The sequence below is a fragment of the Phocoena sinus genome, chromosome 1, assembly GCF_008692025.1.
Source record: "Phocoena sinus isolate mPhoSin1 chromosome 1, mPhoSin1.pri, whole genome shotgun sequence".
Lineage (NCBI taxonomy): Eukaryota > Metazoa > Chordata > Mammalia > Artiodactyla > Phocoenidae > Phocoena > Phocoena sinus.
The window spans coordinates 82,727,914-82,748,910 of record NC_045763.1 but is presented as its reverse complement, the minus strand read 5'-3'; the positions used below and the strand labels follow the sequence as shown (position 1 = coordinate 82,748,910).

The following is a 20,997-nucleotide window of genomic DNA, read 5'->3' as shown; positions in this document are numbered from 1 at the left end:
AGAGAGGTCACAAGGTTAAGAAACTTGCAGAGCAGGTTTGCACTGCAACGAAGAGTTGCCCCCACTTGCTGCAACTAGAGAAAACCTGCACACAGCAATGAAGACCCAATGCAGCCAAAAATAAATAAATTAAATAAATAAATTTATAAAAAAAAAACAATCAACACTGGTTATCCTTGGGCAGTGGAATATTGCATAATTTTTATGTTCATCTTTTTTCTTCAAATTATTTCTAAATTTCCAATATAAATACTCATTCATCTTATAGAAATTTAAAATAGATTTTAAGTCTACACTACTAGCCATGTTTAAGAGGATTTCTGAAATAAAGTCCAATATTTGAGTATCTACTATGTGCTAGGTACTGCTTAAGGCATTGGGAGAGACCATGGGGAATAAGACAAACAAAACCTCTGGCCTCATATGCCTTATGTTTCATGTGAAAGAGGACAGATGATAAAAGAGTCAATAAAGAAATAAGATCATTTCAAGGACTTCCTCGTGGTGCAGTGGTTAGGAATCTGCCTGCCAATGCAGGGGACACGGGTTTGATCCCTGGTCCGGGAAGATCCCACATGCCACGGAGCAACTAAGCCCGTGCACCACAGCTACTGAGCTTGCACTCTAGAGCCCACGAGCCACAACTACTGAAGCCCACGTGTCACAACTACTGAAGCCCGCGCGCCTAGAGCCCATGCTCTGCAACAAGAGAAGCCACTGCAATGAGAAGCCAGTGCACTGCAACGAAGAGTATCCCTTGCTCGCTGCAACTAGAGAAAGCCCGCACATAGCAACAAAGACCCAACGCAGCCAGTAGATAAATAAATAAGTAAAAAATTTTAAAAGATATAAGATAATTTCAGACATTGGTAAGGGCTGTGAAGAAAATAAAATGGGGTCATGGGTTAGAGAGTGACCTGTGATGGAAGAGGGACCTATTTTAGGTAGGGGGTTGGGGAAGGCCTCCCTAAAGTGACATCTGGGCTGAGACTTGAATGTTGTGAAGGAACCAGCCGTATGAAGATCGGTGAGAGTGCATTCCAGGCAAAACCAACAGCAAGTGAAGGAGGTCATGAAACAGGAATAATGCTGATAGGTTCAAGGAACATAGAGAAGAGACATGTAGATGGGATATAGAGACCCAGGGAGTAAGTGATAAAGGTCAGGTTGGAGAAGCAGGCCAGCTCGTAAGAAGCCTAGCAGACAATGAAAAGGGCTTTGGACTTTATTCTGATTGAATTAGAGGGTTTGACGCAGAGGAGTGATTAATATTATTACCAATTAATATGGTCATATTTGGTTTTTATATATAAGCATGACTAGACTGCCTGGGTTAATATGTTGGCTTTGCCACTATTGTATTCCCTTCATCATGCTGCTTCACTTCTTTCTGCTTCAGTTTCTCTATCAGTTAAATCAGGATAATAATAGTATCTACTGCATAAGGTTGTTATAAGGAGTAAGATAAATTAGTAGACTGTAGCACAGAGTAAAGCACCATATAATGTTAGTTTGATAAATAGCTAGATAGTTAATAGTGACTAATTCTGGGAATTAGAGAAATGGGTGTAGAACTTTTCCTTTTATCTTTCTGTGTAATTTGACTTTTAAAAAATTATATTTACATCTATAAACACATTAGAAATATGAAAGATCTCAAGTAAACAGCCAAACTTTACAACATAAGGAATTATAAAATGAAGAGCAAACTAAACCCAAACCTAGCAGAAGGAAGGAAATACTATGGATTACAGCAGAGATAAAGGAAATAGAGAATAGAAAAACAATAATAAAGAAATAATAATAAAGAAAATCAATGAAACCAAAAGTTGGTTCTTTGAAAAGGTCAACAAAATTTGACAAACCTTTAGCTAGATGGACTGAGAAACAGAGAAGACTCAAATAACTAAAATCAGAAATGAAGCGGGGACATTACTATCAGTTCTACATAAATAAAAAAGATTATATGAGAGTACAGTGAACAATTGTACACCAACAAATTGGATAATCTAGATGAAATGGGCAAATTCCTAGAAACACAAAACCTACTAAGAAATAGAAAATCTGCATAGACCTATAACTAGTAAGGAGACTGAATTGGTAATCAGGCCTCCCAACAAGAAAAACCCTGCACGTGTGGGCTTCACTGGTAAATTCTACCAAACATTTAAAGAAGAGCTAGCACCAGTCCTTCTTTTTTTTGGCTGCGCCACGAGGCATGTAGGATCCTAGTTCCCCAAACAAGGATCAAATCCATGCCCCCTGCAGTGGAAGCTCGGAGTCCCAACCACTGGCTGCTGGACCAGCAGGGAAGTCCCACATTAATCCTTATTAACTTTTGCTGGTTCAACATGTGAAAATTGAGCAGTGTAATACACCAAATAAACAGAATGAAGGAGAAAAAAAGGATCATCGCAATTGATGCAGAAAAGGCATTTGACAAAATTCATGATAAAAACACACAGCAAACTAGGAATAGAAGGAATAGAATTTAGGAACATACTAAAAACACTTATGTGAAAAACCCACAGTTAACATCATACTCAATAGTGAAAGACTGAAAGCTTTTCATCTAAGAACAAGGCAAGGATGCCCACTTTCACCACTTCTATTCAACATAGTACTGGAAGTTCTGGCCAGATCAATTAAACAAAGAAATAAAAGGTATCCAAATGGGAAAGGAAAAAGTAAAATTATCTCTGTTGACAGAGAATATGATTTTATTTGTAGAAAAACCTAAAGATTCCACAAAAAAATCATTAGAACTAATAAATGAATTCAAAGTCCACACACAAAAATCAATTGCATCTCTATACACTAACAATGAACAATCCAGAAAAGAAATTAAGAAAACCATTGCATTTATACTTGCATCAAAAAGAATACTTAGGAATTAACTTAACCAAGGAGGTGAAAGACTTGTACAGTGAAAACTTCAAAACATTGCTGAAAGAAATTAAAGACATAAACAAATGTAATCACATCCCATGTTCATAGATTGGAAGACAATATTTTTAAGATGTTAATGTTACCCAGCGTGATCAAGAGTCAGTGCAAAAAAAAAAAAGAGTCAGTGCAATCCTGAGCAAAATCCCAAAGACAATTTTTTGCGGAAAGAGAAAAAGTCCTGAAATTCGTATGCAATCTCAAGGGACCCTAAATAGCCAAAACAATCCTGAAAAAAATACCAGAAAGCTGGAGGACTCACTTCCTGATTTCAAATCTTACTATAAAGCTGCAGTAATCAAACAATGTGGTAGTGGAATAAGGATGGATATATAGACTAATGGAATAGAACAGAGAGCCCTCACATATGTGGTCAAATGATTCTTTCTTTTTTTTTTTTTTTTGGCTGCATTGGGTCTTTGTTGCTGCGCACGAGCTTTTTCTAGTTGCAGCGAGTAGGGGCTACTCTTCATTGCAGTGCATGAGCTTCTCATTGCAGTAGCTTCTCTTGTTGCGGAGCTCGGGCTGTAGGCATGCAGGCTTCAGTAGTTGCAGCACATGGGCTCAGTAGTTGTGGCTCGTGAGCTTAGTTGCTCCGCGGCATGTGGGATCTTCCCGGACCTGGGATCGAACCCGTGTCCCCTGCATTGGCAGGCAGATTCTTAACCACTGTGCCACCAAGGAAGTCCCTCAAATGATTTTTGACAAGGGTGCTAAGACCATTCAATAGGAAAAGGACTGTCTTTTCAACAGATGGTACTGGGAAAGCTGGATATACACATGCAAAAGAATGAAGGTGGACCCTTACCTAACACCATTCTCAAAATTTAAGTCAAAATGGATCAAAGATCTAATGGTAAGAACTAAAACTATAAAACTCTTAGGGACTCCCCTGGTGGCGCAGTGGTTAAGACTCTGTGCTCCCAATGCAGGGGGCCTGGGTTCGATCCCTGGTCAGGGAACTAGATCCCACATACATGCTGCAACTAAGGAGCCCTCCTACCGCAACTAAGACCTGGCACAACCAGATAAATAAATAAATATTTTGAAAAATAAAAAATAAATAAAACTCTTAGATGAAAACATAGGGCAAAAGCTTCGTGACATTGGGTTTGGCAATTATTTCTTGCATATGACTCCAAAGCCACAGGCAACAAAAGAAAAAATAGACAAATTGTACTTCATGAAAATTTTTAAATATTGTGCATCAAAAGACAATATCAGTAGAATAAAAAAGAAGCTCACAGGGCTTCCCTGGTGGCGCAGTGGTTGAGAGTCTGCCTGCCGATGCGGGAGACACGGGTTCGTGCCCCGGTCCGGGAGGATCCCACATGCCGCGGAGCGGCTGGGCCCGTGAGCCATGGCCGCTGGGCCTGCGCGTCCAGAGCCTGTGCTCCGCAGCGGGAGAGGCCACAGCAGTGAGAGGCCCGCGTACCGCAAAAAAAAAAAAAGAAGCTCACAGAATGGGAGGAAATATTTGCAAATCATATATCTGATAAGGGATTAATATATAGAATATATAGAGGGCTCCTAAAACTCAACAACAAAAAAACAAACAGCCGGATTCATTCTCGAAAAAGGTATACAAATGTGCAATAAGTGCATGAAAAGATGCTCAGCATCACTGGTCATTAGGGAAATGCAAACCAAAACCACAATTAGGGAATTTTTTGGCAGTACAGTGGTTAGGACTTTGCACTTTCACTGCCGACGCGTGGGTTCGATACATGGTCGGAGAACTAAGAAAAAAAAAGCACACGGTGAGATACCACCTCACACCCATCAGGATGGCTACTATCAAAAAAACCAGAAAGGAAGGATTGCTACGTGTCCTTGGAATCATTTTCTGGTTGTATAGAGAGTGTGAAATATTGACAAGTGGTAAAACAACGCAGGACAAGCATTGCTCAGTAAAATAAACTCTGTGAGTTTATTCTGGAAAAAAAAAAAGAAAATAACAAGTGTTGGCAATAAGGCAGAAAAACTGGAACCCACTGTTGGTGGGAATGTAAAATGGTGTAGCTGCTGAGAAAAACAGGTTGGCAGCTCCTCAAAAAATTAAAAGTAGCATGACCCTATGATTCAGAAATTCCACTTCTGGGTATATATGTAAAAGAATTGAAATCAGGATCTCGAAGAGATATTTGTATATCCATGTTCATAATATTCACAACAGCTAAAACATGGAAGCAACCCAAGTGTCAATCAGTGGATGAAAGGAAATGCAAAATGTGGGATATTCCTACAATGTAATAGTATTCAGCTTTAAAAAGGAAGGAAATTGTGATACATGCTACAATGTGGATAAACCTTCAGGACATTATGAAATAAGCCAGTCACAAAAGGACAGATTCTGTATGATTCCACTTATATGAGATACTTAGAGTGAGTAGTCAAAATCATAAAGACAGAAAGTGGACTGGTGATGAGCTGGGGGCTGGGGGAAGAAGGGGAACAGGGAGTAGAGAGTTTCAATTTTACAAAATGAAAAGAGTTCTGGAGACAGATGGTGGTGATGGTAGCACAACCTCATGAATCTAATACCACTGAACTGTATGTTAAAAATAGTTAAGATGGTAAATTTTCTATTTTTGGTGTTTTACAATTAAAAAATGGAAAATAATAAAACTGATGACCATGGTCAAAAATATATATATATATTTAGGTTTGCGATACTTTTATAATTTAAAAAAATTAAGGAAAAAAGCTTTGAAGTATGATTTCAAATTTGCAATTCAGGAAGTCAGCTCAATCTATGTTTTGTTGCTTTTGTGTTTTTTTAAGAGGAGGACACTAAAAATATCATGGTAGATTAGAGTTTTCTACTCTGCCTAAAGCATAACTTGTCATTCTTTTCACAGATGTATTTAGGGATTTGGGATAATCTACCAGGTGTTGTGAAATGTCAAATGGAACAAGCACTTCATCTTGATTTTGGAACTGAATTGGAACCAAGGAAAGAAATAGTGCTATTTGATAAGCCAACTAGGGGAACTACTGTACAGAAATTCAAAGAAATGGTCTACAGTCTCTTTAAAGTAAGTATATGCATTCACATGTTGCTAGTGTGAAGTGGTACTCTTCTGGAAGCTGGCAGGACCTCATTCTAAGCCATAAAAATGTTGGTATCTTTGACCTATATCAGGGACTCTATCTTGAGGAAATAATTCAAAGAAAAAAATGTATGGAGGGTGTTTAACATTACTTACTATCGCTAAAAATGTCCAGATGTGAGTTCATTAAGTAGCTGGGCTGCTCTATAGCTTGACATTAAAACGGATACACTTTTTTAAAAAAGGTGAAATAAAATTTGTAGACTGATTGCAATTTTTTTTTTTTTGCGGTACACGGGCCTCTCTCACTGTTGTGGCCTCTCCCGTTGCGGAGCACAGGCTCTGGACGCGCAGGCTAGCCGCCATGGCTCACCGGCCCAGCCGCTCCGCGGCATGTGGGATCTTCCCAGACCGGGGCACGAACCCTTGTCCCCTGCATCGGCAGGCAGACTCTCAACCACTGCGCCACCAGGGAAGCCCGCAAATTATTTTTTTAATTTAAAGAAATACTCAGAGATTAAATAGAAGTATGAAAATATTGGGAATTCCCTGGGTCCAGTGGTTAGGACTCCGCACTTTCACTGCCAAGGGTGCAGGTTCGAGAACTGGTCAGGGAACTTTCGCAAGCCACGTGGCACGGCCAAAAAACAATGAAAATAATTACACTTTTGGAAAGAATCTTTTTCTCATTTTTATTGCTCTTATATTTTAACTCAAAATCTTTCTTTTCTTTGAACAGTTTACAGTTTTAGACTGTTTTATGCTAGAGAGTCTCCACAGGGAAATACTTAGAGCATTCATTATTGGAACACCTTGAATAAAATAATAACAATTACCAAATAGGAGAAAATAATTTGTAGTTGACCTGTTAACTTTGGATATGGGCAAATTACACTGCAATTTTGCAAGTAAGTATGAATAAGACAAAGATTAATTAATGGCTTGGTTAACTATTTATCTACAAGGTCTAAGGAGGCTATGGGCGTTAAGGTGGCTATTTCTTAACATACTTAGCAAAGTGGGTTTCACCTCAAGTACATAAAACATAGTTCTGACTCACTTAGCAAACGTAAGTATTTGGAAAGGTATTAAGTCTCCTATGGGTATTCAGTAGCAAGATTACTTAGCATGGTAATTATCCCTGTAAAGGAAGTTAGTATGTTACATATGAGATTCTTGTTTTTCATTGCTTCTGTATAATTAGCCAAATTCTTGTCTTTACAGGCAAAGTTGGGTGACCAAGGCAACCTCTCTGAACTGGTTAATCTCATCTTGACAGTGGCTGATGGAGACAAAGATGGCCAGGTTTCCTTGGGAGAAGCAAAGTCAGCATGGGCACTTCTTCAATTAAATGAATTTCTTCTCATGGTAATACTTCAAGATAAAGAACATACCCCCAAATTAATGGGATTCTGTGGTGATCTCTATGTGATGGAAAGTGTTGAATATACCTCTCTTTATGGAATAAGCCTTCCATGGGTCATTGAACTTTTTATTCCATCTGGGTTCAGAAGAAGCATGGATCAGTTGTTCACACCATCATGGCCTAGAAAAGCTAAAATAGCCATAGGACTTCTAGAATTTGTGGAAGATGTTTTCCATGGCCCCTATGGAAACTTCCTCATGTGCGATACTAGTGCCAAAAACCTAGGATATAATGATAAGTATGATTTGAAAATGGTGGACATGAGAAAAATTGTGCCAGAGACAAACCTGAAAGAACTTATAAAGGATCGTCACTGTGAGTCTGATCTGGACTGTGTCTATGGCACGGATTGTCGAACTAGCTGTGATCAGAGTACAATGAAGTGTACCTCTGAAGTGATCCAACCAAACTTGGCAAAAGCCTGTCAGTTACTCAAAGACTACCTGTTGCGTGGTGCTCCAGTTGAAATTCGTGAAGAATTAGAAAAGCAGCTGTATTCCTGTATTGCTCTCAAAGTCACAGCAAATCAAATGGAAATGGAACATTCTTTGATACTAAATAACCTAAAAACATTACTGTGGAAGAAAATTTCCTACACAAACGACTCTTAGTTCATTTGGACATTGTGACCATTTTAAGAAACTTAGCACTTCAAAAGAAAAATCTTGAACATTGTTTCTAAATGGCTTGATTCAAATCCTTGCCAGTTATCACAAAACTCCTTTCCCCTGATCCTAAGGAAGCCATCATCTTAAAATACATGTTGATTGCTGAAGTAATGGCAGGAGGTATAGGATCAAAAATATTCATTCCTGCCCTTTTAGAAACGCTGGTACATTTCCTAGTACATTCACTGTGTAACTATTTTGACTAATGACTTAAAATAATGCTGTGAAAAGCCTCATTCCATAAACATCAACGGTCAGAATATTTTGTAGATTTGTTAGCCAAAATATCAGTGCTGGAAATTGTGTTTGCATTGAAGCTGCTGTTTAAAAGAAAATTTATAAATTTACTAATGTCTCAGCATGGTAAAGTTTGCACATTAACAGAAATTAAGACTGCAAAGCAGGTAAATTAAAATTACTCCTTTATAAACAGATGTTGGGTTAATATCATGGTTTCTTATAAATACACTTAACTCATTTAGACATCACATTTTATGTGGCTTCAGAAAGTTTTGACTGGCTCTTACCCACTGAAAACCCATCAGAAGCATTCTACTTGGCAATATATAATTGCCAATTTTAGAGGCTGAATATGGATGAGTTCATCATCCTAGATTTAAGGGTCTGTATCTTAGTATCAGCCAGCCAACTGGTCTTCAAAACTCGTATCTTTAGGCCACAGACCTAACACAGGTACACATATGCTGAATCTGAGCTATGGGAAAGTGGGACATTAAAAGCAGGACTCTGGAATCATAAACTTCCTATTAATAATTTTCCATTTTCAAACAAACAGTATTCCCTACTGGCCAAAGGACTTTCTCAAGAGGCATGTAAATATATCCATCTCTTTTTCTCATGTAAACTTGATATACAAGGGTTAGTATTTGCTCCTCTCTTTTGTGTTTATTCAGATCTGGCCTTTCAACTCCATAAAACGAAACACCTCTTCTTATAATTAAAGAACCAGTATTTTCGGGCTTCCCTGGTGGCGCAGTGGTTGAGAGTCCACCTGCCGATGCAGGGGACACGGGTTCGTGCCCTGGTCCGGGAAAATCCCACATGCCGCAGAGCAGCTGGGCCCGTGAGCCATGGCCGCCGAGCCTGCACATCCAGAGCCTGTGCTCCGCAACGAGAGAGGCCACAACAGTGAGAGGCCCGCGTACCACAAAAATATATAATAAATGAAGTTTAAAAAGAACCAGTATTTTCTGCTCAAAGGTTTCACCTGGATAAATGTGTTAAAATTATATGACCTTCATTGGAGAGCTATCATCTCTCAAGAACTAAAGCCATGGAGTAGCATCAGTTTCACTTACTTTAAAATTGTAAACTTTGAAGGTACTTTTTCTTCCAACTCATCATGTGGTTACAATAAATGAATGGAAGAAATATTTCTAGGGGAAGGTTTGTCTGTTGCTTGCCAGACTTTTTAAGGACAGCTGCGCATCATACAATTCAAGGGATAACTCCTGTCAGGAAGAACAGATGCCCAAGGTATGGACTTTGAGGCAATATGTAAGATTTTCTGGAAGAAGCTACACTTGTTTCTGGAAGGAAAATACTGTCAATTTCAGGTACTTCCCACAGTTTCATTAACAAGAGCTTAACACAGAAACAGCTACTTGTTCAATAAGTTTATTACTGTCTTTATCTGAAAAATCTTCATAGAAATTGTGGTTTGGTTTATTAACTCTCAGCAGCCCGTTCCTGAGCTCTAAGGAAGCTTGCCTTCTTCTGAGCTACCCGATCTTTCTTCTGGGCAAGTGACATTTTGGGACGGTTCCACCTACAGAACAAGGTAAAAAGAAGAGAAAGGGACATAAATTTTAAAAACCATAGCGAAAGAGAATAGAGAATATTTAACTTTGAAAAAGACACCCTTTGTAATAAAATGGAGGTCAAATAATCCCAAGTCCAATACCTGTTCTCTTCCTTAGCCTATTAAAAAATGCAGAAATTGACAGTTACAATGTACTGGGACAGAATGGGCCACCTCGGTAGCATCCAAGGCTAATACATTTCTATCACCACAATTACTTTAGCAAACCTGGTTCCCCTCACCTCTGCAACATCATGCAGAGCTAGTGATCGAGTTTGCACAACTTCACTCAGAGTCTGAGCGAGATGAAACAAGGCAGGAACCCCTCCCAACCTCTTTCTCTTCAAAACAGTAAAACACATACCTCTTCTTTTTAACTTCTTTCTTAGGCTTCTTCTCATACACTGGATTCTCTCGTATTGCAGCATGAGCCTTCTTATACATCTCCTCCATCTGAAACAAAGCAAAGCAAACAGTACTTGGTTTCATTTCATATGCCCTAAACAGTAATAAAACACACTATTCTACTGCTTGCTCTATTTTGTCCTTCTAAGCCAGATTCTCAAAAGGAGCTAAACTAGGTCAATATTGGTATCTTTTTGTAACCCATCTTTTCCTAAGAAAGTCCCAGTTTTTACCATAAGCAACATGAATTGACACTGTTCACAAAACATAACAATCTTCCTCAAGAAAAATTCGCATGTATTTCTAAATAATTCAGCTATACTTTATGAGTCACTCAAGTTTAAAGCAAACTGTTTTCTGTAGAAACACATTTTATGCTCATTTAAAACCATCTGACCTAAATTCTTTCATTCAAGTATGGATACATGCCAGCATTTAAGATGTTAAGATGAAAAATATATGGACTAACAAGCAACTGCCAAATACATCTCTGTCCTCCCACGTTCCCCATATTTCTATTTCCCACTGATTTCTGATAGGTCTTTTCAAAAGTTACTCCCAGGATCCCACACCAGGAACCTCCTGATCTACTACCACAAATCACCAGTATCTGGCAGCAGTATCAGGCCCCTGTGGAATCAGAAAGAGGCCCGAATTTCCCTAGAAAACCGCTGTCCAATTAGAAACACTAATGAGAATTTTGTTCTAAAATTCAACAAAAAACAATGCTGCAACTCTCTGAAGTGTTTTAATACCCCCACCCCAAATGACTACTGATCACATGGAAGATCAAGTCAGGAAGAGAAACTGTAAAATGTGTGAAATTCAGTAACAATCACAGCCTTCCTGAAGAATGAGTCAAGGTAATCCAGGTCTCTAAAACTACTCATTCCATGTGAGTAAAATGCAATTACTGGGCTTCCCTGGTGGCTCAGTGGTTAAGAATCCGCCTGCCAATGCAGGGGACACGGGTTCGAGCCCTGGTCTGGGAAGATCCCACATGCCGCGGAGCGACTAAGCCCGTGTGCCACAACTACGGAGCCTGTGCTCTAGAGCCCACGAGCCACAACTACTGAAGCCCATATGCCTAGAGCCCGTGCTCCGCAACGAGAAGCCACCTCAATGAGAAGCATGCACACCACAAGGAAGCATGCACACCCGCTCTCCGCAACTAGAGAAAGCCCGTGTGCAGCTACAAAGACCCAACGCAGCCAAAAATAAATTTTTTTAAATGCAGTTACTACATGCATTTGTATAAAGCTCATTAGCAAAGGAAAATAATGCAAAAACAGAAAGTGATCTTTCCCTCAATTATAACTCTATTTTAAAAATAATTTTCAGACATAGGTATGCCAAATACAAAATATGCAGCAACAGAAAAAAACCTAATAAAAACTATTACTTGATATATATCAATTTACATATAATTCTGTATTTGTAATACGTTTATAATAATCTGTGATTTTTGCATTCTACGTCTTCACTATCGAAACTTGCACTGTCATCATCAATTACCCCAATGTATTAATAGAGAGAGCCCTGAGACTCCACTTTAGGGGTGATAAACTTTGCAACATTAAACTGACTTTTGAAAACACGGGTCCCGTCACTTTTGCAACATCACACAGAACTAGTGATAGAATCTGTACATCTCCTTTTTTGTGTGCATGCCTGAGACACTGAGAAAGTCCAGAACATAGCACTTATCTGCTAAGAATGAAGAAAGAACCTTTTTTCCCCATGACCTCAAAATGAGTGAAGTCTAGTAACTAGCACCTCGTATTGGAGTAGATTATGACCACATGAATGAAGTTTATAAATACAGAACAGCCAAATGCATAAAAGCCACCAAAGGCTTTAGATTTGGATGCCTGAAGCCTGCCATCGTTCAGCATCTAAAAGATTCCTAAAAGCATGTTGACAAGTCCAGCTCCTCCTAACAGTATCTTGTCTGACTTTTAACCTACCCTGGGTCCAACATCCCAATTTCATTTTAACATGCCCATATTCAACTTTTAACTGTTAACATGAAATAAAACTGTATTAACATACCCACTCAAAACAGGTAGGAAACCCGGTTCTATAAATTTACCAATACAGGTATTTTTAGTTAAATTTTTACCATGTCTGGAGTTACGTTGTTCTTTATGTATTGAGAGAATTGTTTCTTGTACGCATCTTCATCTTCTTCAATCAGGTAACGCATATAATCTGCAACGTTCTGCCCCATGATGTGCTTTCGGTGTACCTCAGCATTAAATTCTTTGCTTTCTGAATCATAACCAGGGAACCGTTTGGTACTGAAATAAAGTTTTCCATGTTTTAGTATATATTGGTTGAAATCAGTTCCCTAGAAGGAATTCATTTCAGTAGCTGCCATCAGTCCCGTCTTGAAACAATTAATTGCATCATATGCAACCAAAGGACCAACTACTGACTGCTCAGTTAGTGGGACATCATCATTCAGCAGCTAATTTTTGAATTCCAGGATAGAAAATCATGCCACAAGCACCTTTAAATACCATTAAATGAACCAAGGCCACTATATAGTTCTCCTTATTTCATAGCAAAGGACAGCCTACACTCTTATTTCCAGTTGAAGGTTTAAAAATTCATGTCTTTTTCTCAAACTTTTTTCCCCCCTAGAGTCCATATTTCCCCATAACTCAGTAAACAAATTTTCATTCTGAATTAAACAAACAAAAAAAAAAATAGGGGGAGTACTGGTGGAATCAAGTTGCTCATTTCTAACCAAAACTTAGCCACACAGAAAGGTAGTGGTTTCAACACTGGCTCTTCTGTTTATTGGTTCTGAAACCTTGGACAAATAATTTTACCCCGGAACCCCAGTCTCTTCATTTATAAACCATGTTACAGTTCCTTCCCACCCTGCCAGGTTCCCTTTGCACAGTACCCAGCATACGGCAGGTACACAATGATAGCTACTATTACTCTAATTGGATCAGTTATCTCCACAGCCCAACCAGTTAGAAACAGTGCAGTACTGGAGTCCAGGCAACGAGGCCCTGAATACTATTATTACCTGTGAGGGATAGACAAGCCTCCATCGACAGCTCCCTTCAGGGCCCCAAAAACTTTATTCCCAGTAGTAGTCCTGGCAAGCCCTGCATCCAAGTAACAGGTGAAGGCACCAGGTTGACCATCAATGCTTTCAACATTGTATTCATCTCCAGTCACCTCGACTTGGCCTTCATAAATTTTGTCCATACCAAACCTATTAAGAAGCTATTAACAAAGAAGCCAATCTAAATGCTTGTTAGAATATATTCAAACAACAATATCTCAAAATCCACAACTTTAATGACCTGACAAAAAATTTCCTTCCAAATCACTTTTTCTCTTTATCCCAATCTGCTTTTAAATATCAATTTTTAAATGCCACAAAAAGAAATTTCAGATATCCAATTTTACCAACAAGTATAACTGTTTAACAGTTTCTGAATCTGCTACATTGTCCATACTTGATTTTTGTAGCAATCAATAAGGACATAATACTTAAATTTGATTCTTATATATTTACTCAAGGGAAGTAATCTCCACCTTTCCTCGGTCATATTTAGCTATAATTCAACAACCAAATATTATCATAGGCAGTTTTGTTTAATTTGATTACAATATTATGAGTAGGATCCTGTGCTGAAGAGAACACCTTTTGTGGCTCTACCCTGCCACTGTATTATGTTAATATGTGCCACTACTCTGCTAGTTATCTATAGTGCCTTTGCACCAAGATGCTCATATAAAAGACAATGTCCCAACCCAGACATGTTTATAACCAGTGAAGATGTGGGTCCCCAACAATGATGCATGCTTAACAATTCTACTGCAAAACAAGGTCAGAAAACAAAAACAAGGTAAGATCACATTTTCATTTCCTTTTATAGGAAATGCTGCCACCCAAAGGCAAAGATTATTAAAACAAAAATGAATCCCCCCACCAATGCCTACCCCCGCCTCAAAAGCTTAAGGCACTGCTTCTCAAAATTTAGCATGCATATAAATCACCTGGACACCCTAGGAGAATATAAATTCTGAAGGTGTGGGGTATAGTCTGCATTTTTAATGTACGCTGATGGTAAGATCTACACTTCTGACTAGATCTGTCCAACAAGATAGTCACCAACTAGCCACAACCGGCTATTCATATTTAAGTTAAAAACTCAGTTATCAGCAGCACTAGACACATTTCAAGCACTTAATAGCTACATGTGGCTAGCGGCTACCATATCAGATAGCACAGATTACAGATATCCATCAATGCAAAATAATTCTATTGGTCTAGATATACCCAACAAATGGGAGAAAACAGAAAAAAAGGCTTCCCCAGATTATAAAGTACATCTCTGTCTTAAACAATGTATCTATATAAAATTATCTTCCCTGGTGACGCCCTTATAAGCCACAGGGCAACAGGAGGCACTCCTCTCTCCCCACAGCTAGCTGAAGGTGTCTTATCCATGTGTGAACCATCTATGTTGCAGACAACTCCAGTGAGCTAATTCCAAAATACATCACTTAAAGTAATCTTGTACATACCCTGCGTGCCAGCAGCAGGCCAGTACAATATGCTGCAGCATAATTTGTCAGGCCAACCTTCACACCATACTTCGGGAGTTCATGAGCATAAGCTGCACAAACTATCATATCTCCTTCTATACGGGCATAAGCAATCTACAATAAGAGAAGAGACAGGTTAGTAATCTGTTTTCACTGCTTTGTGGATTACTTCCTAAGTGCCTTCTTTTTCAAAAGATTTAACAAAAAAACAGACACAGATCTGCATCACTTAAGATCTCTGTTAAACCCACTCACCTTCAACGATTATGCCTGGTCAACTACAGAAAGTAGGTTTATGAGTTTGTGTATGTTTGACTAATTTCACAGTACATTAAGTCTCAAATTACCACAGACATCGAATATTAAAATACCTTTGGAATAAGTTATACTGTAGTTCCTTACTTCTGAGAAATACTGAAAAGACCTTGAGCTGGGAAAGCTGGTGAATTAAGGAGGCACTTTGAAAAATCAAAAAGGAATCCCTGATTATTTCAAACTAAGCATATCTAAGTCCAACAATGTTTCAGAAAACCTAATATTTAGTTATCTGAACTTAGGTATGGAGGAAGAGATTGCCTTCACAACCAACAAATTAGTCTGCCCAGAAAATAAATGTGCCTGTCTCCTCCAAATCTCAAGTACGAAAAGTTTTCCTAGTTGTAAAAGCCCAGAAAACTACCTTCTAGGAGCAAATTGCCACTTTCTGTAAGTCTTTTACATGGGAGACACCTTCATAAGTATTTACTAAAACCTATTTTGAACAGTAATCAAGAATAAAAATAATCTTAAGAGTCTGATTTAACATTCACAACTACCTACCTCTTCAAAGTATTGGATAAGTGAACTCAGTCCACAATAAATTCTATTATCTTACTGGAATTGGAATGGGCAAGAACCTTCTACTGGGTCTCAAATTTACCCTCCCACCCCCACAAAAATAGCACAGTGCCATGAACTTCTCTAATCCCCCCCACCAATTAGAAAGTGAATGGAATTAACCTGGGTCAGGATTGCCAAACAGCTGATCCTCAGAGTATTTTTTACAGTACCAATTTCCCAGGCTCCAACTTCATACCTACTAAAAGAACTACTCAATGTTCCTTGGAGTGCCAGGCACTAGACTAGATGAACCTAATGCATACGTTGTGCTTTGCTCCCCGAGTACAACTTTTCTACCACAGTGAGGGCAGAAGTGGGGGGTGGAGGTTACCATCCATTACTTGCCTCTAGAATACAACTTACCTGACAAATGATATCTCTGTTAGTTACACGAACTATCATTCTGTATTTGGGTGTGTTGTACTTATTTTTATCTTGAATTACCAATCGTTTCCGAGCATAGTAGTCAGTTTTGCCCTCTGAAAGAAAAAAGTAATTTAAAAAAGTCTATTCCAGTACAAAGCAGATTCTTTTCATGTAGTGAACATGAAAACCTGACCATACCTCGCCGTCTTCTAAATTTCACTTGGTATCTCTTGAAGTAGGCCTTATTCTTGACAACTTTAACAAACCCCTTTAAGATAAAAAAATGTTATTAAAACTTTGATAAATGTTTTAGCTTCTGATACTTTTGACATTTGAGTTAACTGTGTAACAAAATAACAAACTTCAAAAGTGAATCCAGACACAACCATCACTTTCTCAAATCTGAAGTCAAAAATCACTTTTTCTCCTACTTTCCATATGTCAAGACTGACAGTTTCACAAAACAAAATAAAAATGAATCAGCAGGAAAAATGGAATGAAAAAACATACAAAATACAGGCCAATTTATTATATTCACCAGATATAAAACTGTCACATTGATTTTAAATTCTTAAACTTACCCTCAACTTTTGTTTCCTATTGGACCAGCAATAATCCCAGTGACCAACTTTGCAAAACACTGTTCAAGACAACAATCTTGCAAACGTCAATCTGTTCTTAGCACTGTCCCATTTCAAGAACCTAATATTTCCCTCTTTCCACAAATGTTTTTCAAAAGCCTAAATTACTTGCCACAAAACATAACTGGCCAAGGATATATTCAGCAATTACTCCCGATTAAAACAACACTGACCCCCACCAACTAAAGCAACACCCACCCGAAGAATCATTAAAAAGCGGAGCCAGCGACGATATAGAGAAAGAGGCAGGCAACACATACCAAAGTAAATGAGCTTCTTTTCGGGGCCCAAAGACCCCACAGCCTCCAGGTTCTACTGACGGTTGTGGCTTAAAAGCCACTTCGTCGGCCCCAAAAACACAGGTTTTACCAACAACTTGCCAGCCCCGACGCTCTCCCGGAAAACCCACCAAGCAGTCATGGGTGGAGCTGGGTCCGAGGAGCCGCAGCCCGTCTCCACTCAGGCATCCCCCAGCTAGTCTGAGACTGACTCTACGCAATCTCCTCGTCCCGACCGCCTGCCGGTGCCCCCTCTGCCGGGCCAGCACTACCCCTGCCGTTTGTCTACTATACTCACCCCATCCCCAATCCTCTGCCCCAACTCCCCCTCTTCTTCAACCCCTCCCCCCGCCCGCTTGTGCGCCGTGGCAGCCATTAAGGCCACGCTGGGAGCTGCAGCCCGACCACGGCAGAGCCGGCAATCTAATGGCATCCGATCCCTGCACCGCACCAGACGGAACCTAGGCTGCCTTTAGGACAAGGAGAGGGAAACCCCGTGCATCTGTAGCCCCGAGACCGAGATACGCACTCACCATCCTGTAGAACAGAAGCTCTAACCGACACCGAGCTGCAGAACCAGCACGGCTCCGGGGGGGGAAAAAGGCCGCAGCGCGTGCGCAGGCGCAGTATGTAGCGCCGACGCTCACGCCAGCGACGTGTGGAAGAGAGACCCGCCGGCCGCCTGGCTTGCAGTACTCCACCCCCTGCTGGTGGGAGGACCGATGCTGGACTTCGCCTTCCCGAAACAAATCCTCAAAGTCGCGGAGTCCCAATCTCCTCACTGGTGATCCGACAGGGAAGGGCGGTGATCAGTAGCAGGGAGGATTGTAAAATGCTTTCACTTTCCTATGCTAGGAAGTTGTTTCATAACAAACATTATTACTTTTGTAAGCAAGAAAAAAAAATTTTTTTAATTAAATAGAATGAATTAGCTCTAGAGCCCCTTTGCCCCCTCCTTGACTACTCCTCCGGGTCCAGAGCATGCAGATTCCCCCTCAGGAAGCCAAGCCTGGGTTAGGGGCCTTCCCACAGCACCTTTGTACCTGTCTCAGCCTACCCTAGATTGTAAACTCCCTGAGGGTGGGCCCTGCTGTCAAGTTCACCTTTGAATCTCCAGCATTTAGCACAGTACTCACATTCAGTAAGTATTCGGTATTTGTTAAATGGTAAAAAAAAACCCTACTACTGTCTCCCTCCATCGTCTTCCCTGATCCCTGACTGCCTTATTCCTTTTCCCACCCTCCATCACTCTCATCTAGTCAACATAACTTTTTTCTAAGTCCTTTTTTTCATTCTTTTAAAACTAATTGCAACTTAAGAATTCCCTATTCTCCACACAGAGACTGAGAAGAACCGATCAACCAACCCACCAAACAAAAAAGCACCTCAAGAAACAGTATTCCCTCACCGAACAGTATTTCAAAGGTGGTCTTTGGGCTATTGCATGGGAATTGTTTGGGTACTAGGTAAAATGCAAATATCTGAATATTCACCACCTCTAGTAAATCAGACTGGCTGGCTTGGGGACTGGGAGTCTACATTTTATATTTGGCCTCAATCAAGCCAAGCCAAAAGGTCTCAGGAACGTAGAAAACAAATTCTATTTTCCCAATATTGGAATTTACTGACTCCACCAGGAATAAAAGACAAATTACATACTGGCACAGCAATTTAAAATTTACCCATCCTTAGAATGAATTTTAACTCTGTACCCCCATCCTCCAATGATTTAAGCCTGCTCTTGGGACATGAGTGTGTATAAGTTTAATCTAGCAGGAAAGAATCAGCATGTAAACTGCTCAGTGTCAGAGCTGGGAGAAGGGTCTGCTGAACAGAATGACCACGTTAAGTGGTTCGAAAAAACTGCCACTTGAAACAAATCAGAATCGTGAGGCCAGTTTCCTCTGGTTTCAATTGGTAACTCCTTTTATAACCAGAAAAATTTACATTGAATCCACTCTGGCCAAGGTCTACAAAGCCCTCAAGGAGAAATGCTGAAACATTCCTCACAGGCAAGTGTGGTTCCATCTTTGTCGAGTGGCTTTTGGAAATGTAAAGAAAGAGGAATACAATTTGTGTTTATAGAAAGTACATAAGACCTTCATTTTGGTAGTCCATCAAGTTATTAGCCTACAAAACATGCCACGTGTCTTGGTCAGGCCCTGCTTACATTGCAGGTGGAATCATCAAGAGGGAAAGTCTACCTGGAAATAGGTCCAGCCCTAACTTTTGCACGTTGTAGGGCAAGGGTACATATGAAGGCCACATACCATTAACCTGAATATTTGGATGTTATGAAGCAAGCTAACACACAATTAAATGTTTTATTCTTCTTATCTTCCTTCTTCTTACCTTATAAACCTTTGTAAGAACAAAATTAAAATATGTGAACCTATTTCCTTTGGTTGCAGCTGGGGGGTTTTGGCTAGCGTGGCTGGCTCAGCCAGTGCAGTTGGTGACACCAGGAACCAGGGGGAACTTGTCCAGCACCCTCGACCAACATAATCTTGTTCAAGTAGTAATACTTAAAAATCACAGTAATGGGACAAGTCAGTTTTGTGTGCCTCCTGATATCATGTACTGAGAACACAGTCTAATTTAATTGTCTGATACATGATGAAACTGCAAACAAACCTAGATTGAGGGATATTCTATAAAGTAACTGTCTGCATTCTTCAAAAGTGACAAAATCCTGATGGATAAGGAAAGACTAAAGAACTATTCCAGATTAAAAGAGACCAAAGTGACATGACAAACTTCATGCAATGTGTGATCCTAGACTTCATCCTGGACAAAAAAGGAAAAAAAGAAAAAGGAAGGTTTTTTATTTCTTTTGTACAAAGGACATTCTCAGAACAATCAGTGAAATTTGAATAGAATCTGTGAATTAGATGGTAGTAATAGATCAATGTTAATTTTATTTTATTTATTTATTTATTTTTTTTGCTGTACACCGGCCTCTCACTGTTGTGGCCTCTCCTGTTGCGGAGCAGAGGCTGTGGACGCACAGGTTCAGTGGCCATGGCTCACGGGCCTAGCCGCTCCGCGGCATGTGGGATCTTCCCGGACCAGGGCACGAACCCGTGTCCCCTGCATTGGCAGGCGGACTCTCAACCGCTGCGCCACCAGGGAAGCCCGTTAATTTTATTTTGATAAGTACACTATGGTTATATATGAGAGTGTTCTTATTTTTTAGGAAATATACTCTGAACTATTTTGGAGTAATAGATATTATTTCAGCAACTTACGCTCAACAAATGACTCAGAAAATAATTACATTTGTGTGTATGTACACATATACATATACGTAAAGAGAAAGAAAATGATAAGGCAAACATGTTAAAATGTTAACAATAGGGAATCTGGAAGAAGGGTATATGAAAATTCTTTGTACTGTTCTTACAACCAATCTGTGATCTTGAAATTATTTCAAGATAAAAAATAAAACATTGGGAATTCCCTGGTGGTCCAGTAGTTACGACTCGGTGCTTTCACTGCCCATGAAATACCTGGTCGGGGAACTAAGATCCTGAAAGCAGCACGGTGTGGCCAAAGGGGGAAAAAAAAAATAGGGAAATTATTAAAAATAAAACATTGATTCCTGTTAGAATAGGAAATATTTCTTTTATTATTTGAAATGAAAGCAAACTCAGTTTTATCAAATAAATCAGCAGTTTTTAGTTCTGGTAGTGATGATTTAACAACAAAATATGGAAAGTTTTCCCATATTTATTTTCCCATATATGTTACCCATATATTATGAATTTGAGGTACCTACCTACTGCCCTAATCAGCTAGTTCTTTATTGAAACCACCATAATTATGATCAAAAAACATCTTAAGTTATCTCAAAATGGTTTTTCTTTGCAATTGTTTTTTTATTAAATCATGATGATGACAGATTTTTTAATATTTTATTTATTTATTTGGTTGCG

The 20,997-nt window shown here is 39.4% G+C and overlaps 2 protein-coding genes and 2 non-coding genes across 7 annotated transcripts in view; 1 reads left to right on the top strand and 3 right to left on the bottom strand.

Moving 5' to 3' along the window:
* The window catches only part of DIPK1A (divergent protein kinase domain 1A), a 122,578-nt gene extending 111,797 nt beyond the window's left edge, over window positions 1-10,781 (top strand). Inside the window, exons 4-5 of the mRNA XM_032634488.1 lie at window positions 5,808-5,984; window positions 7,224-10,781. Of these exons, the coding sequence (XP_032490379.1) occupies window positions 5,808-5,984; window positions 7,224-8,036 (990 nt within the window). The 3' untranslated portion in view covers window positions 8,037-10,781. The remainder of the gene's footprint in view (window positions 1-5,807; window positions 5,985-7,223) is intronic.
* On the bottom strand, window positions 9,716-17,678 carry RPL5 (ribosomal protein L5). 4 transcript variants are annotated; one of them, XM_032634503.1, is made up of 8 exons: window positions 17,596-17,678; window positions 16,342-16,411; window positions 16,141-16,256; window positions 14,878-15,012; window positions 13,364-13,566; window positions 12,443-12,620; window positions 10,280-10,368; window positions 9,716-9,882 (listed from the first exon to the last, which is right to left on the bottom strand). In XM_032634503.1, the coding sequence occupies exons 1-8, from the start codon at window positions 17,596-17,598 to the stop codon at window positions 9,783-9,785; spliced, it is 894 nt and encodes a 297-aa protein (XP_032490394.1). In that variant the 5' UTR covers window positions 17,599-17,678; the 3' UTR covers window positions 9,716-9,782. The 4 variants fall into 4 exon arrangements, with proteins under 4 accessions (XP_032490394.1, XP_032490402.1, XP_032490410.1 ...); XM_032634511.1 differs by having other exon boundaries at window positions 10,280-10,365; XM_032634519.1 differs by having other exon boundaries at window positions 16,725-17,608.
* Window positions 10,064-10,196, bottom strand: LOC116745377. Its single transcript, XR_004347412.1, has one exon. It is a non-coding gene; the product is annotated as a small nucleolar RNA SNORA66 (small nucleolar RNA).
* On the bottom strand, window positions 12,693-12,788 carry LOC116745347. The gene has a single exon (XR_004347395.1). It is a non-coding gene; the product is annotated as a small nucleolar RNA SNORD21 (small nucleolar RNA).
* Window positions 17,679-20,997: the final 3,319 nt, after the last annotated feature.

Coding starts and splice junctions, on each gene's coding strand:
- RPL5 (XM_032634503.1), bottom strand. Junction 12,621..13,363: donor GGCTTGTCTATCCCTCACAG/GTAATAATAGTA, acceptor ACTTTATTTCAG/TACCAAACGGTTCCCTGGTT. Junction 10,369..12,442: donor ACAACGTAACTCCAGACATG/GTAAAAATTTAA, acceptor GCTTTGTTTCAG/ATGGAGGAGATGTATAAGAA.